Here is a 26128-nt window from a genome sequence, read left to right on the forward strand (position 1 = left end):
CTCCCCTGGAGGATCCTGACCAGCTCTGCCTTCACCCCGGCTCTGCCTTCCCTTGGGCGATGGCTCCTGCCCCTCCCTTTTCCTAGGACAGGATGGCCTCCCTACCTCCCCACCTCCCCAGGCTGTCCCCAGAGCTGTGTCCTGCGTTTTAAAACAGCAAAACTCCCTGATGTTGAACTTGCTCCAACATTTTAGTCACTTCACATGATACTTCCTGCAGAGCGTGCTGTTTGGTCATCTCTGTATGTAAATGACAAGACAGAGCTCTTGCCTTGGGCAGGCACATTCTGGTGAGTGTCCATTCCCCACTCAGTAAACGAGGTCGGGGCCGAGCCAGGGAGCCGACGTGGTGCCCGTGTAGTGATCTTCACACGTGAATCGCCACAGCTCCCAGCACAGATTTCCAGGGAGTGGCTGTTCACACGTGTCTCGCTGCCGCAGCTGCCCTGCACCCACCCTCAACCCCTCCCCACGTGCCCCTCCCTGGGCATGCCCTGGTGCTACACGCACCTGCAGGCAGCCTCGGTAGTGGGTCCCAGTGCCGTGTCCTGTTGCAGGAGAACCTACGGCAGTACGTGGACCGCGTCTTCTGCGCCATCACTGAGTCTGGGGTGAGCTGCCCGACCGTCATGTGTGACATCTTCTTCTCGCTCCGGGAGGCAGCGGCCAAGCACTTCCAGGGTGAGTGCCCCGGACACCCTTATGTTGCTGAGAAACAACCATAGCCCCATGCAGGCAGAACCCCCCGCAGCCCTCGCTGGACTAGAACTGCAGGGTCGTGAACCCCAGTTCCGATGCTGGATTTTTCCGGGGTTTGTGCCGGGCCAGTGTTCCCTAGTTCACCACCGCAGTGGTCTCCGGGGGACCCCAGCCCTGGAGTTCACGACCTCAGTGGTCTCTGGGGGACCCCAGCCCTGGAGTTCACAATTGCAGTGGTCTCTGGGGGACCCCAGCCCTGGAGTTCACGACCGCAGTGGTCTCTGGGGGACCCCAGCCCTGGAGTTCACAACCGCAGTGGTCTCCGGGGGTCCGCAGCCCTGGAGTTCACCACCGCAGTGGTCTCTGGGGGTCCCCAGCCCTGGAGTTCACGACCTCAGTGGTCTCCGGGGGATGCCAGCCCTGGAGTTCACAACCGCAGTGGTCTCTGGGGGTCCCCAGCCCTGGAGTTCACAACCGCAGTGGTCTCTGGAGGAGCCCAGCCCTGGAGTTCACGACCACAGTGGTCTCTGGGGGGGCCGGGAAGGGCGGCCGGGCTTTGTCGGGGTGGGATGTGAATTTTCCTGATGCGGCCCCCCGGGAATCGGGGATTGCTGGAGCGATCCTCCCACCTCAGCCTCTCTGTGTGTTAGGATAACAAGTGTTGGGAACCACCACGTCTGGCCCTGCTGAACTGCTTTATGAGGGAGGGAAGTGAAGCTCAGATGGGTCTGAAGGGCAGGCCTGAGGTCACATAGCTGGGGAGATGAGCGGCCGGGGATTGAACCCAGACGTCACCAACCTGAGCCTGCCAGCTTAACTCCGTGCTTCACCTCACAACTCTCACATCTCTTGTCTCACGTATGTCCTCAGTTTCTCTCAGCCCCAACAGCCAGGACTTTAATTACCATCCTTCCCATTTTTGCCATAAGGACCCTGAAACTCATCAGGTCCTAGGTCATGTTCCAGGAAGGTGCTAGACCCTGCCCTGAGGTCAGCTGAGCTGAAGCCTGGTGCTCCTGTCCCCTGGCCATAAAGCACCGAGACTCTCTCCCAGTTCAGCGCTGCAGGGACTAAGGTGGTTTTCCACGTTGCTTCTTTGGGGGGCTCCATCCAGCTCCCACCCTCATGCCCTGATGAGCCGCCTTCCCCGAGTGGCTGGTGGCAACCTCAAAGAGGCCAGTGTGGCCCTTCAAGGTGCCAGACACCCCGAGCGGGTGGAACCCTGGGGCTGCCTCTACCGTTCTCCTCTGGGTCCTGCTCCTGCTCTGTGCTGGCATAGGTATGCAGGGACTCAGCGAAGGCGCCGTCTCGGGCCAGCAGCTCCTGGTAGGAGCCCATCTCAGAGATCTTGCCGCCACTCATGACAATGATGATGTCCACCTGCGGCAAGTAGCTCATGCTGTGCGTGACCAAGATCCGCGTCTGTGGGCAAAGGGGACACCCGGCCACGTCAGTACACGCGTGTGACACTGCCTAGCTTGGCAGAGTGAAGACTAAAGGAGGAATGAGCTGACGAACACCTGGCGGGCAGAACTCAGGTCTGAAGGTGGGACATGCACCTGCGATAACAGCATCCAGGAGCAGCTGAATCTGTGCACACGGCCCTTTTACATGCATGTGCAAAGGGCCTGCCATGCCTCAGGTGCTGAGCTAAAAGCTGGGGAAGGGGAAGGAAACAAAGACCCCTGCCCCAGATTCCAGGGCCACAGGAGAAATGGACACTAGTAGAATAGTGCTTGCTGAATGGCAAAAATGCAGCAAAAAGGGGAACAGGTGTACTAAGTGTGCGCGTTTTACAATTTTAACAAAGGTGATGGGGAAGGTTATTTTTTAACAAAAACCTGAATGACAAGAGGTAGGGAGGGAACCATACAAGTATGTAAAGGAATAAAAGGATGGTGCCACAGCAAAACAGTTTGTACGCAATGGCTTTTTTTTTTTGAGACAGAGTTTCACTTTGTTGTCCAGGCTGGAGTGCAGTGGCACCGTCTCGGCTCACTGCAACCTCCGCCTCCTGGGTTCAAGCAATTCCCGTGCCTCAGCCTCCTGAGTAGCTGGGATTACAGGCGCCCGCCACCACACCTGGCTGATTTTTTTTTTTTTTGTATTTTAGTAGAGATGGGGTTTCACCATGTTGCCCAGGCTGGTCTCAAACTCCTGAGCTCAGGCAATCTGCCCATCTCGGCCTCCCAAAGTTGTAGGATTACAGGTGTGAGCTGCTGCACCCGGCCCAATGGCTTAATTTTTTTCTTCTTCTTTTTGGTTTTTTTTTTGAGATAGGGTCTCGCTCTGTCACCCAGGCTGGAGTGCAGTGGTGCGACCTCAGCTCACCACAACCTATGCTTCCTGGGTTCAAACGATTCTCCTGCCTCAGCCTCCCAAGTAGCTGGGACTACAGATACGTGCCACCATGCCCGGATAATTTTTGTATTTTTTGTCAAGACAGGGGTCTCATCATGTTGCTCAGGCTCATCTTGAACTCCTGAAATGAAGCGATCCATCCGCCTTGGCTTACAAAAGTGCTGGGACTACAGGCATGAGCTACCGCGCCCAGCCCTGGCTTAACTTCTAAAACAACTCCCGCTGTCAGCCACTCCCAAAACCACTATAGTATATGCACATGCATACATTTTATCTGCAGATCTGAAAGTTTGGGAAGACATTCATCAAACTATTAATAGAAGTCAGCATATGTTTCCTTAAACAACTAACGGTCAATCTTTTCAGCTTTATGGATCTTACAGTTGCCATGGCACCAACTCAGCTCTGCCGAGTTGAAGTAGCTGTAGATGATGCTTTAAAGAACAGGACACGTGCAGTGGCTCACACCTGTAATCCCAGCAGTTTGGGAGGCCAAAACAGGAGGATTCCATCAGGCCGAGAGTTTGAAACCAGCCTGGGAAACATAGTGAGACCTGTCTCCACAAAATAAAAAAAATAAATAAATAAATTAGCCAGGCATGGTGGCGCATGCCTGTAGTCCCAGGAGCTACTCAGAAGGCAGGAAGAGGAGTTGGAGGCTACCATGCCATGACTATGGGGGCACTGCACTCCAACCTGGACAACAGAGGAAAACCCTGTCTCCAGAAAAAAAAGAAAAAAGAAAAAAAATACATTGGCCATGTTCCAATAAAGTTTTATTTATGGACACTGATATCTAAATTTAATACAATTTTCAAATGTCATAAAATATTCTTCCTGTTTAGATTTCTTCTATTTGAAAATACACACATCATTCTTAGCTCAAGAGCCATACAAAAAGCAGGCAGGGGGCCAGATTTGCTAACCCTTGCTCTCTAAGAGAAGAATTAAAGATTAGGGATGCAAGATGAAGAGGGACTATTTTATTTACTTTATTTATATATATTTTCTGAGACAGAGTCTCACTCTCTTACCCAGGCTAGAGTGCAGTGGCGCAATCTCAGCTCACTGCAACCTCCACGTCCCAGGTTCAAGAGATTCTCCTGCCTCAGCTTCCCGAGTAGCTGGGATTACAGCCATGCACCACCACACCTGGCTGATTTTTGTATTTTTAGTAGAGACGGGGTTTCACCATGTTGGCCAGGCTGGTCTCGAACTCCTGACCTCAGGTGATCCACTGGTCTAGGTCTCCAAAAGTGTTGGGATTACTCACCGTGCCCAGGTTTATTTACTTTATATACATGCACACACACACACACACACACACATACACGCATATGTTATAAGAATATATCCATATTCTTGTACTTTTCAATTTTGTTACAATGGGCATGTATTACTTAGTCATTTTCAAAAATGTTTTGTACTATTTTAAAATATGTTTACACAGACAGTTAAGTGGTATGTGTGGGAATGATTACAAGAGGTCATGTAGCATAATGTATCCTGTATATATACGTGTAACAAGGTAACCCTATTTAAAAAGTTTACACACAGAGCAAAAAGACTTGAAAGAAATACAAAACCTCTAACCAGTGGAATGTGTGTAACTGCTTCCATTTTTCTTTTTCATGTTTTTCTTAATCTATATCCCCCCATGGGGATGTGTTTGTTAGTTTTAAAATCAGGGGAAACAGCCGGGTGTGGTGGCTCACACCTGTAATCCCAGCACTGCGGGAGACCCAGGCGGGCAGATCACTTGAGGTCAGGAGTTCGAGACCAGCCTGGCCAACATGGCGAAACCTCGACTCTACTAAAAATACAAAAAGTTAGCCAGGTGTGGTGGTGGGCACCTGTAATCCCAGCTATTTGGGAGGCCAAAGCAGGAGAATTGCTTGAACCCGGGAGGCGGAGGTTGCAGTGAGCCGAGATCATGCCATTGCACTCCAGCCTGGGCAACAATAGCGAAACTCCACCTCAAAAAAATAAAATAAAATAAAATCAGGGGGAGAAAAAAAAAAGAGCCAGTGTGTACCCATTACCACAACTACCCTATAAAGAGAACACAGGAACTATTTCCTATCATGTTAAGGTGTTGTGGCAATTTTCCGACCCCTCTACCCACAGACACCTCTGCAAGTAAGAAAATGCAGCCTGCTAGGTCACAGGCAATGTCTTGGGGTGGGATTCCCCGCTAAGAAGCCAGCCCTGTGACTTAATCAGGAAGAGAGGCCTCCCTTGGCCATGCAGAGGCAATGAATTTAACTCTGCACGGAGGACTTACCTCTATAAAGACAAGTACAAGACGGCTGTCTTAGGAAGGCTTCCAAGAGAAGCATGAGAAATGTGTTCTTTAAAGTCCAGTGAAAAACAAAGAAAGCCAGAGAAAGTAAAGGACTCCTAAAGGAGACACGTTCTGACTTAACCAAAGGGTGAGATGGCCCAACACCAAACCCCGCCCTGCCAGCAGGCACCTTGTTCTTCAGCATCCCCTTGGGGCCAATCACATTTTCAAAGATGTGTTTTCCCACGTGGGCATCCACTGGTGAGAGGGGATCATCGAAGAGGTAAATGTCAGCATTGGAGTACACGGCCCGGGCCAGGCTCACGCGCTGCTTCTGGCCCCCAGACAGGTTCACGCCCTGGAAAGACACATGCACAGGAGTGGGTTTCCTGGGAAATCTTGAGACTCACGATACGTAGAAGCAGGCTGAGGGTGGTGTGATCCCAGAACTTTGGAAGGCCAAGGTGGAAGGATTGCTTTAGGCCAGGGGTTTGAGACCAGCCTGAGCAATATAGGGAGACCCTGTCTCTCCAAAAAAAAAAAAAATTAGCCAAGCCTGGTGTTGTGCACCTGTAGTTCCAGCTATTCAGGAGGCTGAGTGGGAAGATGGCTTGAGCCCAGGAGTTCGAGGCTGCAATGAGCCATGGCTGGGCCACTGCACTCCAGCCTGGGCAACAGAATGAGACCCTGTCTCTTTAAAAAAGAAAGAAAGAAAGGCATAGAGCCTGCTCGGGACACAGCAGGTCGAGGGTGAAGGCCCTGCAGAGCTGCACCCACCTCCTCTTCTTTAAGTTTGATGCTGAAGGCATGAGGTCATGCCTGCACAAACCTGGAACCAGGCCCTAGCTCCACCACCACCAAGGATGGGATCACAGGCACGGGGTTTAGCCCCACCTGTAAACTGGGCAAAAGAGAAAACCTGAGTCTCCCATGAGGTGCTGAGCAGGGCACCTGGCGCACAGCGGGTACACAGCGAGCGCTCAGCGAAGGGTGGCTGACAGCACCAAATCTTGTTGGCCAGTGGGAAGGCCCTGATCTCTTAGTCTCATGGAAGGCGCTGGTGGACGTGGTCATATTATTGTTACTGCTGCTGTTGGTGACAGCTGCCATGTTTGCCAGCTTACTCTGGATCTGTCACTGTCCGGCAAAGTCACCTATAGGTGAAGCAAGGCTCCGGCATGGAGATGCTGAAATCCAGCCCACATCCCAGTCACCGGGAGGAAGGACAATGCATGGACCAGCAGCAGCGCCAGCTCCCACCATGACAGATAAGCCAGCGTCATTTCCCTATTTGGCTGGAAATCACAGGTTACTGCTCAGCCCCTCCTGAGATGCCTGCCCTGGCACCCATGCACTGAGGTGGGGTCCTGGGAGCCAGGTGCCTTTTGTTTTTGGAGACATAATCTCACTCTGTCACCCAGGCTGGAGTGCAGTGGCACAATCTCGGCTTACTGTAATCTCCGCCTCCCAGGTTCAAGCAATCTTCTCACCTCAGCCCCCTAAGTGGCTGAGACCACAGGTGCACTGCACCATGCCTGGCAACTTTTTGTATTTTTAGTAGAGATGGGTTTTCACCATGTTGCCCAGGCTGGTCTCGAACTCCTGACCTCAGGCAATCTTCCCACCTTTGTCTCCCAAAGTGCTGGGATTATAGGCGTGAGCTACCGCGCCTGGCCAATAATTTGTTTTTTATTTCTAAGGAGCTGCAGACTTACCTCAATTTTTAAACACCATTCACCAAATAAGAAAGCTGACGGAGCCCCTGGCTTGTAACTAAAAACAGAAATGGGCCAGTGCTTTTCACTCCTGGTCTTCCAAGAGGCGACACACCAGACGACCACCATGGGGTGCCAGAGCAAAGTGGCCAGGCAAGCAGCAGGGGAGGGCACCCCAGGCCTGGAAGGCTCAGACCAAGGTGTGGAGGTGAGCACGGGCTGGGGGTTGCTGAGGAGCAGCAGGAAAACCTGGGGGATGGAGCACAGCAGGAGGGAGGGTCTGCAATGGTGAGAGGCACACAGAATGGCCCTTTTAGAGATGACAAAATGAGCACGTAAGAACATGGACACAGGAACCATGCTCTCTGCAGCTCTGTGGCTGTGTGGCCTCAGGCAAGTCACTTGGCCTCTCTGTACCTCCTTTTCCTCAATGATTACCTAGGTGTAACAACAAATTCCACCCATGGGCTTGCTGTGAGGAAGAATTATGTGTAAAATGTTTAGCATAGTTCCCAGTATACAGAAAATACTCAAGTTATAGGCCGGGCGAGGTGGTTAACATCTGTAATCCCAGCATTGTGAGAGGCAGAGGCGGGCAGATCACCTGAGGCCAGGAGTTCACGATCAGCATGGCCAACACAGTGAAATCCCATCTCTACTAAAAATACAGAAATTAGCTGGACGTGGTGGCAGGGACCTATAGTCCCAGCTACTCAAGAGGCTGAGGGAGGAGAAATCACTTGAACTCAGGAGGCGCAGGTTGCAATAAGCCAAGATTGTGCCACTACACTCTAGCCTGGGCGACAGAGAGAGACTCCATCTCAAAAAAAAAAAAAAGAACTTTGAGAGGCTGAGGCCAGCAGATCACTTGAGGTCAGGAGTTAGAGACCAACCTGGCCAACATGGTGAAACCCTGCCTCGACTAAAAATACAAAAATTAGCCGAGTGTGGTGATATGCACCTGTAATTCCAGCCACTCAGGAGGCCAAGGCAGGAGAATGACCTGAACCCGGGAGGCAGAGGTTGCAGTGAGCTGAGATCGCTCCACTGCACTCCAGCCTGGGCAACAGAGCAAGACTCCATCTCAAAAATAAATAAATAAATAAAAAGAAAGAAAGAAAAGAAAGAGAAAATGCTCGATAAGTGTTAGCTATTGTGCTATTTTCAGTATTATGGCTATCTTGACAGGGACTGTGAACATCTGAATCATCGACTCCCCTCCTCCCAACAGCATGTCCTCTGTCATGTGACTCTGCAGTCACGTGACCACAAAGGTAGACTGTACTTCCTTCTTGGTCCCTTTGAGCTTGGTCAAGTGACTTGCTTTGTGAGTAGAAGGGACAGTGTACTTTAAGGGACATTGTACGCTTTTTGGGGGGCCTATCTTGGGCCTCTGCTGCCACCATGAGAAGAGCCCCCTTTTGGAAAGCTGTGGACCCCTCACCCCGGTCCCCAGCAAAAGCTCTGTAAGGGAGACCTGAGCCACACCCACAGCCTGGACCCAAGCTCAGCTGGCCTGCAGCATGCAGCAGAGCCGCCCAGCTGAGCCCTGCCAGGTCAGCTGATAGCAGCAGACTCACAGACCACTGAGATTGTGAGAGCGTTTGTTACGCAGCAACAGCTGATTGATTCAGGGGCCAACATCGAAACTATACTGACCTTCTCGCCAATCTCTGTCCGATCCCCGCTGGGCAGGTTTTCCAGGTCTGGGAGGAGGGCACAGGCCTGTATCACGGACCTGTAATACGGTTCCTCCAGCTGACATCCAAAAAGGATGTTTTCTCAGAGAGAATCATTCTGAATCCAGGCCTGCTGTGGCACATAGGCCACGGAGCCCTAAGTTGCAAATGGAGAAGGAGGTGAGACAGACACACAGACAGATCTGATCAATGAGACAGCAGCTGGCCCACCCGCCTGCTAGGAGGGCCTCACTTCACAAGTCATTTTCATCACAACTATTGCTTTGGCAAGAGGGAAACTGAGTCACAAAGGACAACAGATGCCAGGGCTGGGATCAGAACCCACAGCAGGTGAATCACTGACTCCAATATCAGGAGTCAAAGAGTTGATATCCTTATTGATAAGATTACAGTTATTTACTTAGTAGCTAGCTATTAACTCAATGCCTACAGCAGTGATCAAAACCCCTGCTTCCAAAGAGTGGAAGTCCCTGACATGATGGAAAACTACTTGATTACAGTTATGGTGGATGCGAAGAGAAAAAGATATATGACACTTTTTAAGAGTCTGACTTGACTAGGTGCAGTGGCTCATGCCTGTAATCCCAGCACTTTGGGAGGCCGAGGCAGGCAGACTGCTTGAGGTCAGGAGTTCAAAGCCAGCCTGGGCAACATAGAGAAACCCATCTCTAAAAAAAAAAAAAGAAAAATTAGCCAGGCATGGCCCTGTGCATCTGTAGTCCCAGCTGCTTGGGAGGCTGAGGTGGGAGGATCACCTGAGCCCAGGAAATGGAGGTACCATGAGCTGAGATTGCACCATGCCACGGCACTCCAGCCTGGACTACAGAGCAAGATCCTGTCTCAAAAAAATTAAAAATAAAAGACTGACCTAGTTTGGGACATCTGGGAAGGATCCTTGAGGAAATATCCTTGCTAAAAACTGAAGCAAAAACTCCTATATCAAAGCATCCATTTCAAAGGTTTATTTTTATTTCTATATGTCAGGTATCACAAACAACATGAGAATAAAGGCTAGAGTAAGGATATTTGTTTTGTGTATTTTGCTAATGAAAATGCTGAGGTAGTTAATTCTGTATCTATTTATTATGTTTGTAGAAACAAAACCTTGCCATGTTGCCAAGCCTGGTCTCCAACTCCTGGCCTCAAGCGATCCTCCTGCCTTGGCCTCCTGAAGTGCTGGGATTATAGGCATGAGCCATCATGCTCAGCTCAAACATATGTTTAGACAAGAACCAAAAAGTGAAGAATGAGTCAGTTTCATGAGGAGAAGAGGGAAGAGCATTCAAGTCCGAGGGAACAGCACATGCGAAGGCCTGGAAGTGAAAAGTACTTGGCACATTCAGGGAACACAAAGGCCAGTGTGACAGGAACATAGATCAATCCTGTGAGGGATGACTGGCAGAAAACACACCAGGGACAGCAAGGGGGCCTATACATGGTGGGGAGCATGGGCTTTATCAGAAGGGCAAAGGGAGCCCCTGAGGATTTTTTTTTGAAACGAAGCCTCGCTGTCACTTAGGCTGGAATACAGTGGCAAGATCTCAGCTCACTGCAATCTCTGCCTCCAGGCTCAAGGGATTCTCCTTCTCAGCCTCCTGAGTAGCTGGGACTAAAGGCGCACACCACCAGACCCACTAATTTTTGTATTTTTAGTAGAGACGGGGTTTCGCCATGCTGGTCAGGCTGGTCTCAAACTCCTGACCTCAGGTGATCAACCTGCCTCAGCCTCCCAAAGTGCTGGGATTACAGATGTGAGCCACCGCGCCCAGCCAGAAGATTCTTGAATAAGGGAATTCTAGAGAGGGCAAAGCTGACAGCAGGTCCCAGGTACCCTCATTCTTACTCTAAATTCTCAAATAATTAACCTGCTGACTTGAATATCCTAACTTTTAAGAAGCCAAAAGGTCAACAGTGGTGCCTTACCATAGAACCCACAGAAAATTCAGACATAATATACACAAACCACACAGACTAAAACATTTGGGAAAAGATAAACATTTTATATACATTTCTAGCACTCCCCTTACCTGGGCAAAACAACCAATAATAAATAATCATCTGGCCTGAAATGATAATAGTGCCAGGATAGCAGAAAGCTGGGGTTAAGGAAACAGAAAGCAATGTGGATCCCACCGGGATTTGGAATTTTCTTCTATTAATCTAGCTCTCATGGTTCATTCATCTTATTTTATGGCAGGAACTTGAAAGTAATGATAAAACATTTCTTAAAACCATAGTTAAAGATCATTAATTTGGACCCAACCACAATGTGTACTTTCTAAAGGCATTGTATAGCCGAAGAAAGGGTTTTGCTCTGAAATAAAAACAATGTCATAGACTAGGCCAGGAGTGGTGGCTCACGCCTGTAATCCCAGCACTTTGGGAAGCCGAGATGCTGGGAGATCACCTGAGGTTAGGGGTTCTAGACTACCCAAGTCAACATGGTAAAACCCCGTCTTTACTAAAAATACAAAAATTAGCCAGGTGCAGTAATGGTGGGTGCCTATAATCCCAGCTACTCAAGAGGCTGAGACAGGGGAATCAGTTGAACCCAGGAGGCAGAGGTTGCAGTGAGTCAAGATCACACGACTGCACTCCAGCCTGGGCAACAAAAAAAAACTGTCTCAAAAAAAACCCACAACAACAAACAACGTCATAAACTTGACATTCCCAAAGGCAGATTCCAAGAGACATATGTGCAGTTGCGCAGACAAGTACACCTGGGACACATAAGGTTAAACAGTTAATAGATTTTTTTTATCATTGCAGGACTTGTCAGAGCCTTTAATTTGCTAATGTTTACTATAAGTCTCCAAGAGGGATGGGGCTGGAGTATGCATTATTTCCCATGCTTGTTTGAGCCTGGGGTTCTTTATCCCCCAAATGTCCTGCAAGATGAGCTGGCTGCAGACCACACTCCTGGAAATGCTGGTAGCAAAACTTCCAGGGACGTATTGTTACACTAGGAAAAAGCCTTCATGGGGAGTGAACTAAATGCAAACAAAGGCTGTTGATTTCCAGTGGGGATTATTTGTAAAGGAGCCTCTTAAGCTCACTCCTGGGGAATTTCAACTTACTTCAAAGTACACTGTGTATTTAAAAGCAGTAAAACTGCAGTCTTCTTTTAGCTCCATATTAAGAATTCAACACAAAAAATTTAAACTGTTCCCTTTAAAAAATGTTCTAAGAAAATATTCCAACCACATAAACATTTTTGTTTTGTTACATTTATAAGAATAGATACTCAGAGAGATCCATAAAGATAAAGAACGATCCAAAAAGACCCAAACAGACCAAGAGACACTCAGTGACAGGCAGAGACGCAAGGGAAGGAGACACAGGCCACACACCAGGGAGTCTTCATGTGTCTACTAAGTATTTATTTAAGTGGCTGAATGCAGTGGCTCACACCTGTAATCCCAGCACTTTGGGAGACAGAGGTGTGCAGATTACTTGAGGTCAGGAGTTTGAGAACAGCCTGGCCAACATGGTAAAACACCATCTCTACTAAAAAAATATAAAAATTAGCTGGGCATGGTGGCGCATGCCTGTAATCCTAGCTACTCGGGAGGCTGAGGGAGAATCGCTTGGACCCAGGAGGCAGAGGCTGCAGTGAGCCGAGATCACGCCACTTCACTCCAGCCTGCAGGACAGAGCCTGACCCTGTCTCAAAAAAAAAAATAATAATAATAATGATAATAATAATAAAATAACAGCTTAATAAGGAGGTAACAAAATAAATATTAAGTGCCTACTACATACTGGGCACTATTTTAAGTGCTGGGAGAGAGATGGAAATAAATGACACCAAAATCCTGCATTCTAGGACAGCACGGAACAGAACAGAAAGAACGAGAGAGAAACAGACAGCGGAAAGATACAGGAGGAGGAGAAGAGACGTTGCTGCTTTCGCTTCTGGCACAGGAACGGTCAAAAGAAACACCATCATTTTTGAGCTTTTCCTCAGACCACCAGCTTCCCCACTGCCCCTCCCCGCTGGTCCTCATCCTACCTTGATAGCCACGTGCCCCTCCACTTTGTCCATCTCGGCCAAGAGGGCTGAGAGCAGGGACGACTTTCCGCAGCACACCTGGCCCACCACGGCCACCAAGGCACCTTCTGGGATGGAGAGGGTGATGCTGAAACGACACAACACACCTGGCTCAGCCACGCAGAATGAGGCCTGCCGGGCTAATGCCCATGGCCACCGAGCCTCAATTTACCCCAAGTAGAGAAAGAGAAAAACAGACAGAAGGCAAGGCCATATTAAACACTGAAGGCCTCAACATTCCTTCCGTTTCTACTGCTGAGTTTGGTTCAGTGACCTGTCTCAGGGGTCCTCCAGGTGGGAAGCAGGTGACAGGTGTCCCTTAGAGAAGAGAGGCAGGGAGTAACCTGACAGATCCTGTCACACTGGGCTTCTGGAAGAGTTTTTGCCCCTCGGAGGGGCAGAAACTTCACTGGGGGCATGAGGCAAGGTCTGAAAGGAGAGGACACCTCAAGACAAACTGGGGCCGGACACGGTAGCTCATGCCAGTGCTGGTAATCCCAGCACTTTGGGAGGCCAAGGCGGGTGGATCACGAGGTCAGGAGCTCGAGATCACCCTGGCCAACATGGTGAAACCCCGTTTCTACTAAAAATATAAAAATTAGCCAGGCGCGGTGGCAGGGGCTTGTGATCCCAGCTACTCAGGAGGCTGAGGCACAAGAATCGCTTGAACCCAAGAGGCGGAGGTTACAGTGAACTGAGATCGTGCCACCGCACTCCAGTCTGGGCAAGAGCGTGAGACTCTGTCTCAGAAAAAAAATAATTAAATAAAAAAAACAAAAAACTCTGACAGAAAAGCAGGCGTGTCCCAGACATGGAAACATGGGGATAGCCGGAGAAAGGTGTAAAGGGGTGAAGGCACAGGGTGTAACCAGGGATGCAATGGCGCTGAGGTGGGTAGTGGCCAGGCCTGGGAGCACCTTGAAAGATGCCCTGGAGGGACGCTGTGCTGAGACACCTGAACTCTGCCAGGTGGGAGCCACAAAAGGGTTGAAAAAGGAAACGGATATGAATAAATCTGAGTTGAATTTCAGGAAGATGTCTCTATTGAAACCATCCTTTAACGAACAGCAGAAAGCAAAATAAAATAAGCTCAGCATTCTCCCAGCAAGACCGGCTGTCAATGGGGCAAGTCAACCCCAGGCCACTCCCACTGCAGACGGCACAGCCAGAGCAGGGTTTCCATCCTCCCAGGGAAGGGAGGGCACATCCAAGGCTTTGCTGGACTCACTTATATGGAATGTGCTTTTATTTTGTATTTATCTGTATTTAGTTACTTAAGTATTTATTTAATTTTTTTGAGACAGAGTCTCGCTCTGTGGCCCAGGCTGGAGTATAGTGGCTCGATCTTGGCTCACTGAAACCTGTGCCTCCCAGGTTCAAGTGATTCTTGTGCCTCAGCCTCCCAAGTAGCTGGGATTACAGGTGAGCGCCACCACATCCAGCTAATTTTTGTATTTTTAGTACAGATGGGGTTTCCCCATGTTGGCCAGGCTGGTCTCGAACAGCTGACCTCCAGTGATCTGCCCGCCTCAGCCTCCCAAAGTGCTGGGATTACAGGCATGCACCACCACCATGCCCAGCTAATTTTTTTATTTTTAGTAGTGACAGGGTTTCACCATGTTGGCCAGGCTGGTCTCAGACTTTGGACTTCAGGTGATGTGCCCACCTTGGCCTCCCAAAGTGCTGGGACTCTGTGCTTTTTAACTGCCGCCTTTCTGATTTCAGAGTATTAGTGGAAATGCTGATAGTCGTTGCTGTCACTGATTGTTTCATTCTTATGACACTGCTGCATGGTGACACTCATCAGGCTTTTTCTTCCTGTGCTGGTAGGGGAATGGATTATGGGGCCTGAGTGGGCAGGAAGCCCAGTGAGACAGTACCTGCCACTGTCCACGTGAGACTGAAATATTCTTACAGACCGATGAAGAATGAGGGTTAGAGAAAGGTTCTGGGGGCTCGTGGGGAGAAGGTAACTGAACAGGAAAACCATTGGGTCAGGAAAGAGACACAGATATGGATTAGTTGTGGAGCTCAACAAGACAGAACAGCTACAATTCAAGCAGGCAGGATTTAAGTTAGACATAAGGAAGGACTTCCTAAGCATGCAGTACCCCCATGAATTTTCAATGCAGGCTTTCTACAGATTATTTTCTCTGGAGAGTTTCTCTCCTACATGATAAAATACAGCAGTGATTTGGCTACCCAGGCATGAGCTAAACCTCTAAAAGGGTCCCATCACCCCCGTGTTTTTCGGATTCCTTAAGTGGGCCTAAAAAGCTGTTGATCAAGGCCTCTGCTCAGAAAAAAAAATGAGAGGTGCTTGACAAGTTGCCTGGGGATAGGCTCAATTTCCTAGACATCATGTGCTTTGGAAAGGTAAGGATTGTAGTGTGTGGGGTGCCAGGTAGAAAGCTGGCAAGAAAGGGTGAGCTGGGCAGCTGAGGGGCACCGGAGTTGAGCAGCATCACAGCCTCTGAGACTGGTCAATCAGCATACTCAGTGTCTGAAAGCATAGTGATTGCCCCACAGAGGGCATAGGACCCAATCTGGGTCAATAAGAAGCAGGCAGTTCTCCTAACAGTGGGATGCACAGTGGGAGCTGTTGGGACCATTTGCCATCACAAGGGGAGAGGATGCGTGAGGATAAAGCAGACCAGGAGAAAGTGAAACAAAGAAAATATGAAGAAAGTTCCGACGGCAGAGTCCCTGGATCACACCGCACCTGAAAGTAGAACTTCCCAGCTATGCAAGCCAAGAATCTCCTGTACTGTCTAAGTCTAGCTGTCCAAGGCTGCTGTAACTTACAATCACAGGGAACCCTCTGTGCTAGGCATCTCTGTGTCTGCTTCTCACGACAGCCTACACAGGTGTATCTGCACCCATTTTCCAGATGGGTAACCTAAGTCTTAGATGGGCAAAGTGAGTTGTTCAAGGTCACAGAGAGGGAGCACGGTGGGAATTCAAATCCACGTTTGACAAAAGCCCCGTGGCTCTCTCCACACCATCACCTGCGTCCACGTCCCGGCTTACCCATTCAGCGTGGGAGGGTCGCTCCTGGCCCAGGTGAATGTGGCATTCCTCACGGTGATGCTGTTCGTGCCCCCGCCTACAAAGCACAGAGACAACATGTCAGGCACAGGCTGAGCTGTGGGACTCCGCATGAACAGAACGCTCTCTTTCTCTGCTTCAGTGGTTCAACCCCAGACGCTTGACACGAATGGTGCTAGGCATTATTATCTGGTGACATCAGCCACAGGTTCTGAAAGAAGAAACTCAACCTGCTGTTTTGGAGGCAGCCCCAGACCCAGAAAGCAGAAGGAAACTGCAAGAAGCTTTGTCCTTGTAAGATGGGGTTGCGCCATCTGGACGATCATCTCGGGAGATGACTGCAGAGGCGGGGGCTGCATGAGAATTACTCAATGCTCTCGACGCCCTGGCCCTTCTCAGGCAGGTTCCGGGCAGCTCCAGCTGGGAGGGCCGAGCAGTGGCCAAGGTCAGTGGGAAACAGCTGGCGTCCACATGCAAACCTCTCTCAACTGGGGTGGCCAGCATCAGACCGCTGGGCCCTCCTTGAGGTTCAAAGGGAGGTCGTTCACCCTTCTCCCCATGTCCTCTTCTGTCTGTCTTCCTCCCCCAGCCACACCACCCTACACAAAGCACATCACAGCAGGTGGATCTTTCTAAAACATCCATCACGATAAACTCAAAAAAAGAGGATATGGAACGGGAAGTGTGGTATGAGGGCACAGGGAAGGGGAGAGTGTTGGAGACAAAGCCCACGTTAACTGGCTCCATGTTTCTGTCTTCTTCTCAGACAGGATCTGGCTTCTGCACCCAGGCTGGAGTGCAGTGGTGCAGTCTCGGCTCACTGCAACCTCCATCTCCCAGGCGCAGGCGATTCTCCCACTTCAGACTCCTGAGCAACTGGGACTACAGGATGTGCACCATCACACCCAGCTAATTTTTTTTGTATCTTTTGTAGAAATGGGGTCTTGACATGTTGCTCAGCCTGGTCTCGAACTCTTGGCCTCAAGTGATCTGCTTGCCTCAGTCTTCCAAAGTGCCGGGATTACAGGCATGAGACACCATGCCCGGCCAGCTCCACACTTCTAAAGCTCCTAGCACCTCTGTCTTCTTTTACTCTTCTTCCTGTTATTTTCCTTTTACTTCATGTCTCTCACTTAAAACAAAAGCCGGCCAGTCGCAGGGGCTCATGCCTGTAATCCCAACACTTTGGGAGACCGAAGCGGGCAGATCACCTGATGTCAGGAGTTCGAGACCAGCCTGGCCAACATGGTGAAACCCCATCTCTACTAAAAATACAAAAATTAGCCAGGTGTGGTGGCGCATGCCTGTAGTCCCAGCTACTCGGGAGTCTGAGACAGGAGAATCGCTTGAAACCAAGGCAGAGGCTGCAGAGAGCCAAGATCGTGCCACTGCACTCCAGCCTGGGCAATAGAGTGAGACTCTGTCTCAAAAAAAAAAAAAAAAGAAAGAAAGAAAAAGAAAAAAGATAAAACAGAAAAGCAACTCTGAATTTTGAAGCCACCTTAAGACCATCTGGAGATAATACAGGAGTATTTTTTGTTTAAGTTGTCAAATGAAGAAATAACTTCCTCCATGCATCAAAAAAACAAAAAACCTACAGAGAGAGGAAGGTGCTGGTTAACCTAGATTAACTTTCTCCCTCAGCTCTTCTAAAAGAGTGGACATGGAATGAGGAAACTGGGAGTTGCTATTTAAGGAATTTAAGAAAAGCCACTGGAGAGAGAGAGGTTGCAGAGAACGGTTAGCTTGGGAGCGGGAAGCAGCCAAGGGGGCCCCCACTGGCTAGAGCATGCTAAACATTCCAGAAAGTCCAACCACCTAGGAGGCCACTATTAAGGCAGGAAGGAGGGGCTGGGATGCGGGCAGCACCCAGGGGCCTAGGGATTTCCTGATGCTTGCATTGAGCTGTGAACAACTTTAGTAGCAAGAAACCACCCCCCGCCCACCGCCGGCCACCTCAAATTTCAGCCTGTGTTTAGCACAGAAATTTGACCCCAGAGTAGATGTAATCATTCCCTTATGATGTGAGGGGATGTGGGACACTGGGACAGCAGAAACCAGATGACGACAGCCCAGCGGTGTTGGGAGGAAGAGTTCAGCATCCGCTTGGGCCACGGTTCTCAACTGGAGGCAACTGTGCTTCTCAAGGCACATCTGGCAATGTCTGGAGCCATTTTTGGTTGTCAAAATTGGGGTGGGTACTACTGTGTCTAATGGGTAGAGTCCAGGGTTGCTGCTCAACATCCCACAGTGCACAGGACAGTCCCCAACCACAAAGAACAGTGTATCTCCAGATATCAGTAGCGTCCAGGATAAGAAACCCCACACCAGGGGGCTGAGCTGAAGTTGCTGAGACCATCTCACTCAGACCAGAGAAATGACAAGTCCCACGATCTGTTTAGCATCTTCTATGCACCAGGTGCTATGTCATACGTGTCAAATGTTTTAGGTGCCACTAAAGATACCTGAGTGCCTACGAGGTGCCAGACACAGCTCACATGGTATAACTGACATTTACACACATTCAATCTTCTGACCATATTCACTGGACTCTGGAGCCAGACTGCATGGGTTTGAATCCTGGGGCTACCACTTCATAGCTGGGTAGCCACGGGCAAGTTACTTAACTTCTCTGTGCTTTTTTTTTTTTTTTGAGACAGGGTCTCACTCTGATGCCCAGGCTGGAGTACAGTGGCATAATCATAGCTCACTATAGCCTTGAACTCCTAGGCTCAGCCAATCCTCCTGCCTCAGCCTCTCAAGTAACTATGACTACAGGTGCACTACCATGCCTGGTGAATTTTTTAATTTTTGTAGAGACGAGGTCTCACTACATTACCCAAGGTGGTCTCAAACTCCTGGCCTCAAGCAATCCTCCAGCCTTGGCCTCCCAAAGTACTAGGATTATAGGTACGAGCCACTGCACCCAGCCTGTGCCTCACTTTTTCATCTGTAAAATACAGCTGACAATCATGCAATCAACTTCAGAGGGCTGTGGTGGGGTGTCTATGAGGCAGTGCACACAGAGCACTTCTCACAATGCTTGGCACATAGTAGGTGCTCAGTAAATCTCAGTGAGGCAACACCCTATGGCCCGGAAGAGCATGGACTCTACCAATGGGCTGTGGGTGTGAATGCTGGTTCTTCTTTTGATCAGCTGTGCAATCTCAGGCAAGTTTCAGAGACCAGTTTCTTCATCTGGAAAATAGGGGTTTCCATCACTCTCCTCCAGGGGTGCCATGGTGAGTAATGGACAAGTTGGGACACTGACATCCTTGGAACAGAATGTGCATGACAGGGGCTTTATAAGTGAACGTGTCACTGCACTTAGTGCCATTAATATTTATTATTATTATTATTATTTTTGAGATGGAGTCTCACTCTGTTGCCCTGGCTGGATTATTTTTGAGATGGAGTCTCACTCTGTTGCCCTGGCTGGAGTGCAGTGGTGCGATCCTGGCTCACTGCAACCTCCGCCTCCTGGGTTCAAGTGATTCTCCTGCCTCAGCCTCCTGAGTAGTTGGGATTATAGGTGCCCAACAAAATGTCCAGCTAATTTTTGTATTTTCAGTAGAGATGGGGTTTCACCATGTTGGCCAGGCTGGTCTTGAACTCCTGACCTCAAGTGATCCACCTGCCTCAGCTCCCTAAAGTGCTGGGATTACAGGCGTGAGCCACTGTGCCCGGCCTAATATTTATTATTAAGTGCCTAGAGAGATGGTTACAAACAACATCCCTGGCTCAGGGGGATGGGCTGGGAAATGATAAATTAACAAGCTACAAAACAAACAAACCTGCCAATAAAAATGCATGGCCAGGTGCAGTGGCTCACATCTGTCATCCCAGCACTTTGGGAGGCTGAGGCAGAGGGATCCTTGAGCCCAGGAGTTCAAGACCAATTTGAGGAACAAAGCAAGACCTTGTCTCTCCAAATAAAGCAAGACCTTGTCTCTCCAAATAAAAAAATTTAATATTGAAAAAAAAAAAAAGGCCAGGAGAAATGGCTCATGCCTATAAGCCCAGCACTTTGGGAGGCTGAGGCAGGTGGATTGCTTGAGCTGAGGAGTTTGAGACCGGCCTGGACAACATGACGAAACCCTGCCTCTAGAAAACATACCAAAAAATTATCCAAGTATGGTGCTGTGTGTGCCTATAGTTCCAGCTACTTGGGAGGCTAAGATCAGAGGATCACCTGAGCCCGCGAAATCAAGGCTGCAGTGACAGCTGTGACTGCGCCACCGCACTCCAGCCTGGGAAATGGAATGAGACCCTGTCTCAAAAAAAAAAAAAAAAAAAAAAATCCAAGTAACACTCAGCCAAAGAAAGATACTTTTGTTTCCCTTATCTAGATAAAACTGAGGCTCAGACCTAAGTCTACACAGCTTGTGGGTGGTGGAGGCTGGCCAGCCTCCAGAGTCCTCATTTAGCCCAGAATAGAATCAAGGTCAAAGCCTTGGAAAGTGACTCCCAGGGGGAAGCCTCAAGCAGCTGCTGCCCCTCAGCAAGAAAACAAAAATGCAAGTGCAAGTTCACCCTCCTGGGAAGTGTGAGACAGGACAGAAGCCCAGGAGGCCAGGCTTCCCTTCCCTTCTGCCGGCTCTGCAGAACCCTTGTCCCCCGGGGTCTCGCAGAAAAGCGGCTGGGCAGAGTCAAATCTGAGGGCAGCCAAGGGAAAGAAATCCAAGTAGGGAGGACCCAGTGGGAGATGGAAAGGCGGCCACTTCCAGAAGCCAGGACCGAACACACACACACCGTCTTTGACAGGCCATCGCTCGATGCTGTCAGGTTCCAGTTCCTCATGGGAGAGAAAGATCCTCAGGCGTTTGAGGGAGACACTTGCCTATACAGAGAGCAATGGCAGGGGAGAGTTATTTTTAAAAAGCATTTTTGCAAAACCAAGGTTAACTTTCAAGGGTTTCCCCGGGTGTGGAGGGGCACACACCCTCCCTTATTTCTGAAGGTCCCACATTTCTTAGAACCAGCGTATACTTTAGAATTAAACAAAACAAAACAAACAAAAAAAAGAAACAGGTTTTGGTTCTGCTTTGTTTTAAAAGCCCACAAAAGGTACTTCAGAAAAAATGGGCGAATGGCTGGGCGCGGTAAGCTCAAACCTGTAATCCCAGCACTTTGGGAGGCCGAGGCAGGCAGATCACTTAAGGTCAGGAGTTTGAGACCAGCCTGGCCAACATGGTGAAACCCCGCCTCAGCCAAAAAAAAAAAAAATACATAAAATTAGCCTGGCGTGGTGGCACACACCTGCAATCCCAGCTACTCGGGAGGCTGAGGCAGAAGAATCACTTGAACCTGGGAAGGCGGAGGTTGCAGTGAGCCAAGATCATGCCACTGCACTCCAGCCTGGGCGACAGAGTGAGGCTCCATTTCAAAAAATAAATCAATAAAAATAAAAATAAGAGAAGAAAAGGGCAGAGGCCTGGTGGAAAAGGGACTGTGGAAATGTAACAGCAAATGCAACAGAGCCAATTCAAACAACCCAATGGGATAGGCATTTCTGAGATACTCCAGAAAACTTGGATATGGGCTGAGTATTATTGTAAAAACTTATTGTTAGTTTGCTTAGACATGATGATGGTATTATATTATGTAGGAAAAAATGCATGCTGAAATATTTGTGGGTAGAATGTAAGGGGTCTGAGATTTGCTTTAAAATTATTCGGCAAAGAAAGGAAAGAATGAAGGGATAGACAGCAGAGTTTAGCATTAAAAACAAATGAAGGGAAAGAGGGACAAGGGAGGGATACTGAAAAACAATGAGATAAATCAACTGTGGCAAAATGTTTTGGGTTTTTTTGTTTGTTTTTTGTTTTTGAGACGGAGTCTTGCTCTGTCACCCAGGCTGGAGTGCAGTGGCGCGATCTCGGCTCACTGCAAGCTCCGCCTCCCGGGTTCACAACATTCTCCTGCCTCAGCCTCCCAAGTAGCTGGGATTACAGGCGCCTGCCACCACGCCTGGCTAATTTTTTTGTATTTTTAGCAGAGACAGGGTTTCACCGTGTTAGCCAAGATGGTCTCGATCTCCTGACCTCATGATCCGCCCACCTCGGCCTCCCAAAGTGCTGGGATTACAGGCATGAGCCACTGCGCCCAGCCTTGGTTTCTTTATTTGAGACAGAGCCTTGCTCTGTTGCCCAGGCTGGAGTGCAGTGGTGCAAACATAACTCACTGCAGCCTCAAACTCCTAGGCTCAAGCGATCCTTCTGCCTCAGTCTCCCATGTAGCCACTGCAGGCGTGCACCCCACACCCATTTTGTTATTTTTTGTAGAGCAGGGGTCTCATTATGTTGCCCAGGCTGATTTTGAACTCCTGGGCTGAAGCAATCCTACTACCTCAGCCTCCCACAGTGCTGGGATTATAGGCGTGAGCCACTGCGCCCAGCCAAAAAATGCTGATGTTGAATCTGAGTGATGTGTACATGGGGTTCATGTTGTATTATTTCCTTTTTTGGAGACTGAGTCTCACTCAGTCACCCAGGCTGGAGTGCAGTGGCGCAATCTCGGCTCACTGCAACCTCGGCAACCTCCACCTCCCAGGTTCAAGCGATTCTCGTGTCTCAGCCTCCAGATTAGCTGGGATTACAGGCACCCACCAACACATATGGCTAATTTTTGTATTTTTAGTAGAGACAGGGTTTCCCCATGTTGGCCAGGCTGGTCTCGAACTCCTGACCTCAGTTGATCTGCCCGCCTTGGTCTCCCGAAGTGCTGGGATTGCAGGTGTGAACCATCATGCCTGGCTTTTTTTTTCTTTTTTTTTTTTTTAATACCACCTTACAAGCTTTAAGCTATTCTACTTCTGTGTACACTTGACATTTTTCATAATAAAATGGATTTTCTTGTTTTTGACAAAGCCTGCAATCAACGTTGTACGACCAAATTTTAAGGTTGATTTGTCTATGTAGTTAAAATGGAGTTTTCAAAATGGATGTTCGCAATGCTCGGAAAAAGAATGTGAAAATAGTGCAGAAAAGTGACAGGAGATTCCAATAGTGCCCAAGTGTGACAAAACAGAAAGCCACCCCTCCTTACATAGTCAATAGCAGCAATTTTAGAGATTCTACAGAGTCTACATTGTTTTTAAAAAACAAAAAACAAAAAAACCAGGGTCTTACTCCCTTCACCCAGGCTGGAGTGTAGTGGTGTGACTATAACTCACTGCAGCCTCAACTTCCCAAGCTCAGCTGATCCTCCCACCCCAGCCTTCTGAGTAGCTGGGAGTACAGGGGCATACCACCATGCCTGGCTAATGTTCAAATACACACACACACACACACACACACACACACACATATATATATATATTTGTACATACAGGGTTTTATCATATTGCCCAGGCCAGTCTCAAACTCCTGGGCTTAAGAGATCCACCTGCCTTGGCCTCCGAAAGTGCTGGGATTACAGGCACGTGCCACCATGCCCAGCCGTAAGGTTGGGGTTTTTTTTTTTTTTTTTTTTTTTTGAGACGGAGTTTTTGCTGTGTCACCCAGACTGGAATGCAATGGCACGATCTTGGCTCACTGCAGCCTCTTCCTCCTGGGCTCAAGCAATTCTCCTGCCTCAGTGTTCCGAGTAGCTGGGATTACAGGGACCTGCCACCACACCTGGCTAATTTTTGTATTTTTAGTAGAGATGAGGTTGCACCATGTTGGCCAGGCTGGTCTTGAACTCTTGACCTCAGGTGATCTACCCGCCTCAGCCTCCCAAAGTGGTGGGATTACAGGCGTGAGCCACTGCGCCTGGCTTTAAGGTTGGGGTTTCTCAAAGCGTGGGTGGTCAAGACCTATCAGTGGGTTGTAAAATCAATCAAGTCAGACAAGAGCTACATTTTTGAAAAAAAGGACAAGAATGGCAGAGGAATAGCAGAAGAGAACAGAGTATTTCGAAAAGATTCTTCCAGAGCATGGGAAAGCCGTGCTGCATTAAACTTGATTCATATACTCAAGTGCGAGTTCTCTGTCAAGAAGTCAAATGCATTTTCTTTCTTTCAGGCATGACCAGACAAAAGCATGGCAGCCTTGGTCCGGGCCTCATGGAGCCCGATCGGGAGTGTGATCTAGAGGCTGCGCTCAGGGGCACTTCCATGCTTTTGTGGCCTAGAACCCCAAGGCCCCCTCTCAGAAGTCGCCCCAGCTTCCCCCGTACCTGCATGATGCTGCTGATGACCATGGGGAGAATGTTCAGGGGAACCAGAGGATGTTGAACAAGGCCAAAGACACGAAGGCTGCCTGGGCATCCAGGATGTTGTTCTTGTCAATGGTCACGTAGACGGCAAATGTGCACAGGGCCACCTGCAAGCAGAACGCCCAGTGCTGACTGCTGTGCCCTGAGTGAGAGTCATCATCCTAGGAGCAGTGACAGGCCCTGGAGACGCGCTCGGGCCCTCCCCAGGTGGCCACAACTGACCGGCTGCTGGAGCTCGTGGAAAAACCTGGGGCAGTATCTGGCACATAGCAGGTGCTCACTAAACATTCCGGGAATGAACTGGATAAATCAACGACCAGGAGCCCAAAGAGCCGGCCTCTTCCATCAACTTTCTCAGCGATGTCCTAGAGGGGCATTCTTAGTATTCCTCAAAAGCACCAAGCACAATCCCCTAGCCAGGCCTTTGCCCCTGCCGTTTCCTCTGCCTGAAATCATCTTCCATCCAGGTGGCCACCTGGCTCCTCCCTCTCACCATTCAAGGGAGCTGCCTCTCCCACTCTACCCAAATAGCCCTGCCATCTGGGCATCGTCCCATGTATTTTCAGGGTCTCAGCACTGCCATTTCATTGTTACTTCCTGGAAGGTCATACAGCTTAAAAATAAAAAAAAAAAAAAGTGCAAAGTGTATGCACTTTGCCATATTTCTGCTGTGGGACCCTGGTTGAGTTATTTCACCTCTCCAGGCGAGCCCCTATTTTCTCATCTATAAAATGGAAGTCATGATAGGCTTTTAAGGGCTGTTGGCACTTATGTAGGGTGCTTATTTGCACAGGGCCCAAGCACAGTAAAACTCAACAGATGGCAGCTGCTTTTATTTCTTGTTACAAGATTTGGTCCAAATTCCTTAGATCATTCTTCCAAGGAATCTATTAACGTGGTCCCACAAGCGAGAGCCCGGTCCCACGGGCAGCCAGAGCTGGTTCATGTTCTGGCTCTGACATTAACAAGACAGATGACGCTGAGCCATGGCACAGAAATTTTCCAGGCTCCAATGTCAAGAGGGAGGCAAGGTGCTCAAAACGACAAGGACACACGATCCCTGGATGCAGTGGTGCAATCGTGGCTCACCACAGCCTCGACCTCCCGGGCCCAAGCATTCCTCCCACCTCAGCCTCCCGAGCAGCTAGGACTACAGGCGCATACCACCATGCCCGGCTAATTTTTTTATTGTTGTAGAGACAGGGTCTCCCTATGCTTCCTAGGCTGTTCTCAAATACCTGGGCTCAGGCCATCTGCCTGCCTCGGCCACCTAAAGTGCTGGGATTACAGGCATGAGCCACTGCACCCATCCTGGCTCCCATCTTCTAAGCAGTAATGAAACACTGGCATCTTACCTAAAGATACTTTTTTTTTTTTTTTTTTTTGAGACACAGTCTCATTCTTTTGCACAAGATGGAGTGCAGTGGTGTGATCGCAGCTCACTGCAACCTCTGCCTCCCAGGGTCAAATGATTCTCATGCCTCAGCCTCCAAGTAGCTGGGATTAGAGGCACCCACCACCATGCCTGGCTAATTTTTCTGTATTTTTCCTAGTAGAGATGGGGTTTCGCCATGTTGGTCAGGCTGGCCTTGAGCTCCTGGCCTCAAGTGATCTGTCTGCCTCGGCCTCCCAAAATGCTGGGATTACAGGTGTGAGCCACCATGCCCGGCCCAGAGATATTCTTTACTCCAAAAGGTCTACATGTATCTACATGATAGACTACTCAACCATAAAAAGGAGTGAAATTCTTATACATACTAAAACATGGATAAACCTTGAAAACATCACGCTAAGAAACCAGTCAGACGGCCAGGTGGGGTGGCTCACACCTGAAATCCCAGCACTTTGGGAGGCCGAAGCAGGCGGATCACCTGAGGTCGGGAGTTCCAGACCAGCCTGACCAACATGGAGAAACTCCGTCTCTACTAAACATACACAATTAGCCAGAAGTGGTGGTGCATGCCTATAATCCCAGCTACTCAGTAGGCTGAGGCAGGAGAATCGCTTGAACTTAGGAGGCAAACGTTGTAGTGAGGCAAGGTCGTGCCATTGCGCTTCAGGTGGGCAACAA

At 49.3% G+C, this 26128-nt stretch overlaps 3 protein-coding genes across 3 annotated transcripts in view; 1 reads left to right on the top strand and 2 right to left on the bottom strand.

The window, feature by feature from the left end:
* Nucleotides 1-24726, top strand: part of LOC129016291 (ras GTPase-activating protein 3-like) — a 121796-nt gene extending 97070 nt beyond the window's left edge. The window contains 2 exon segments of the mRNA XM_054455594.2: nucleotides 558-681; nucleotides 23865-24726. Coding sequence (XP_054311569.2) covers nucleotides 558-681; nucleotides 23865-24076 — 336 coding nt within the window. The 3' untranslated portion in view covers nucleotides 24077-24726.
* LOC129016293 (multidrug resistance-associated protein 1-like) lies at nucleotides 173-24103 on the bottom strand. The gene is made up of 6 exons (XM_054455600.2): nucleotides 24019-24103; nucleotides 20611-20698; nucleotides 15841-15916; nucleotides 12772-12898; nucleotides 8719-8895; nucleotides 173-5702 (listed from the first exon to the last, which is right to left on the bottom strand). Exons 1-5 carry the CDS (start codon nucleotides 24040-24042, stop codon nucleotides 8842-8844), a joined length of 369 nt encoding a protein of 122 aa, XP_054311575.2. The 5' UTR covers nucleotides 24043-24103; the 3' UTR covers nucleotides 173-5702; nucleotides 8719-8841.
* LOC129016287 (myosin-11-like) overlaps nucleotides 24029-26128 on the bottom strand; it is a 62113-nt gene continuing 60013 nt past the window's right edge. The window contains 1 exon segment of the mRNA XM_054455565.2: nucleotides 24029-24164. Within this exon segment, the coding sequence (XP_054311540.2) occupies nucleotides 24054-24164 (111 nt within the window). The 3' untranslated portion in view covers nucleotides 24029-24053.

The sequence above is a fragment of the Pongo pygmaeus genome, chromosome 18, assembly GCF_028885625.2.
Source record: "Pongo pygmaeus isolate AG05252 chromosome 18, NHGRI_mPonPyg2-v2.0_pri, whole genome shotgun sequence".
In the NCBI taxonomy this organism is placed as follows: domain Eukaryota; kingdom Metazoa; phylum Chordata; class Mammalia; order Primates; family Hominidae; genus Pongo; species Pongo pygmaeus.

Coding starts and splice junctions, on each gene's coding strand:
- LOC129016293 (XM_054455600.2), bottom strand. CDS start 24,042: ATGGTCATCAGCAGCATCATGCAG. Junction 20,699..24,018: donor TCATCAGCAGCATCATGCAG/GTACGGGGGAAG, acceptor CTCTCTGTATAG/GCAAGTGTCTCCCTCAAACG. Junction 15,917..20,610: donor GCGATGGCCTGTCAAAGACG/GTGTGTGTGTGT, acceptor TGTGCTTTGTAG/GCGGGGGCACGAACAGCATC.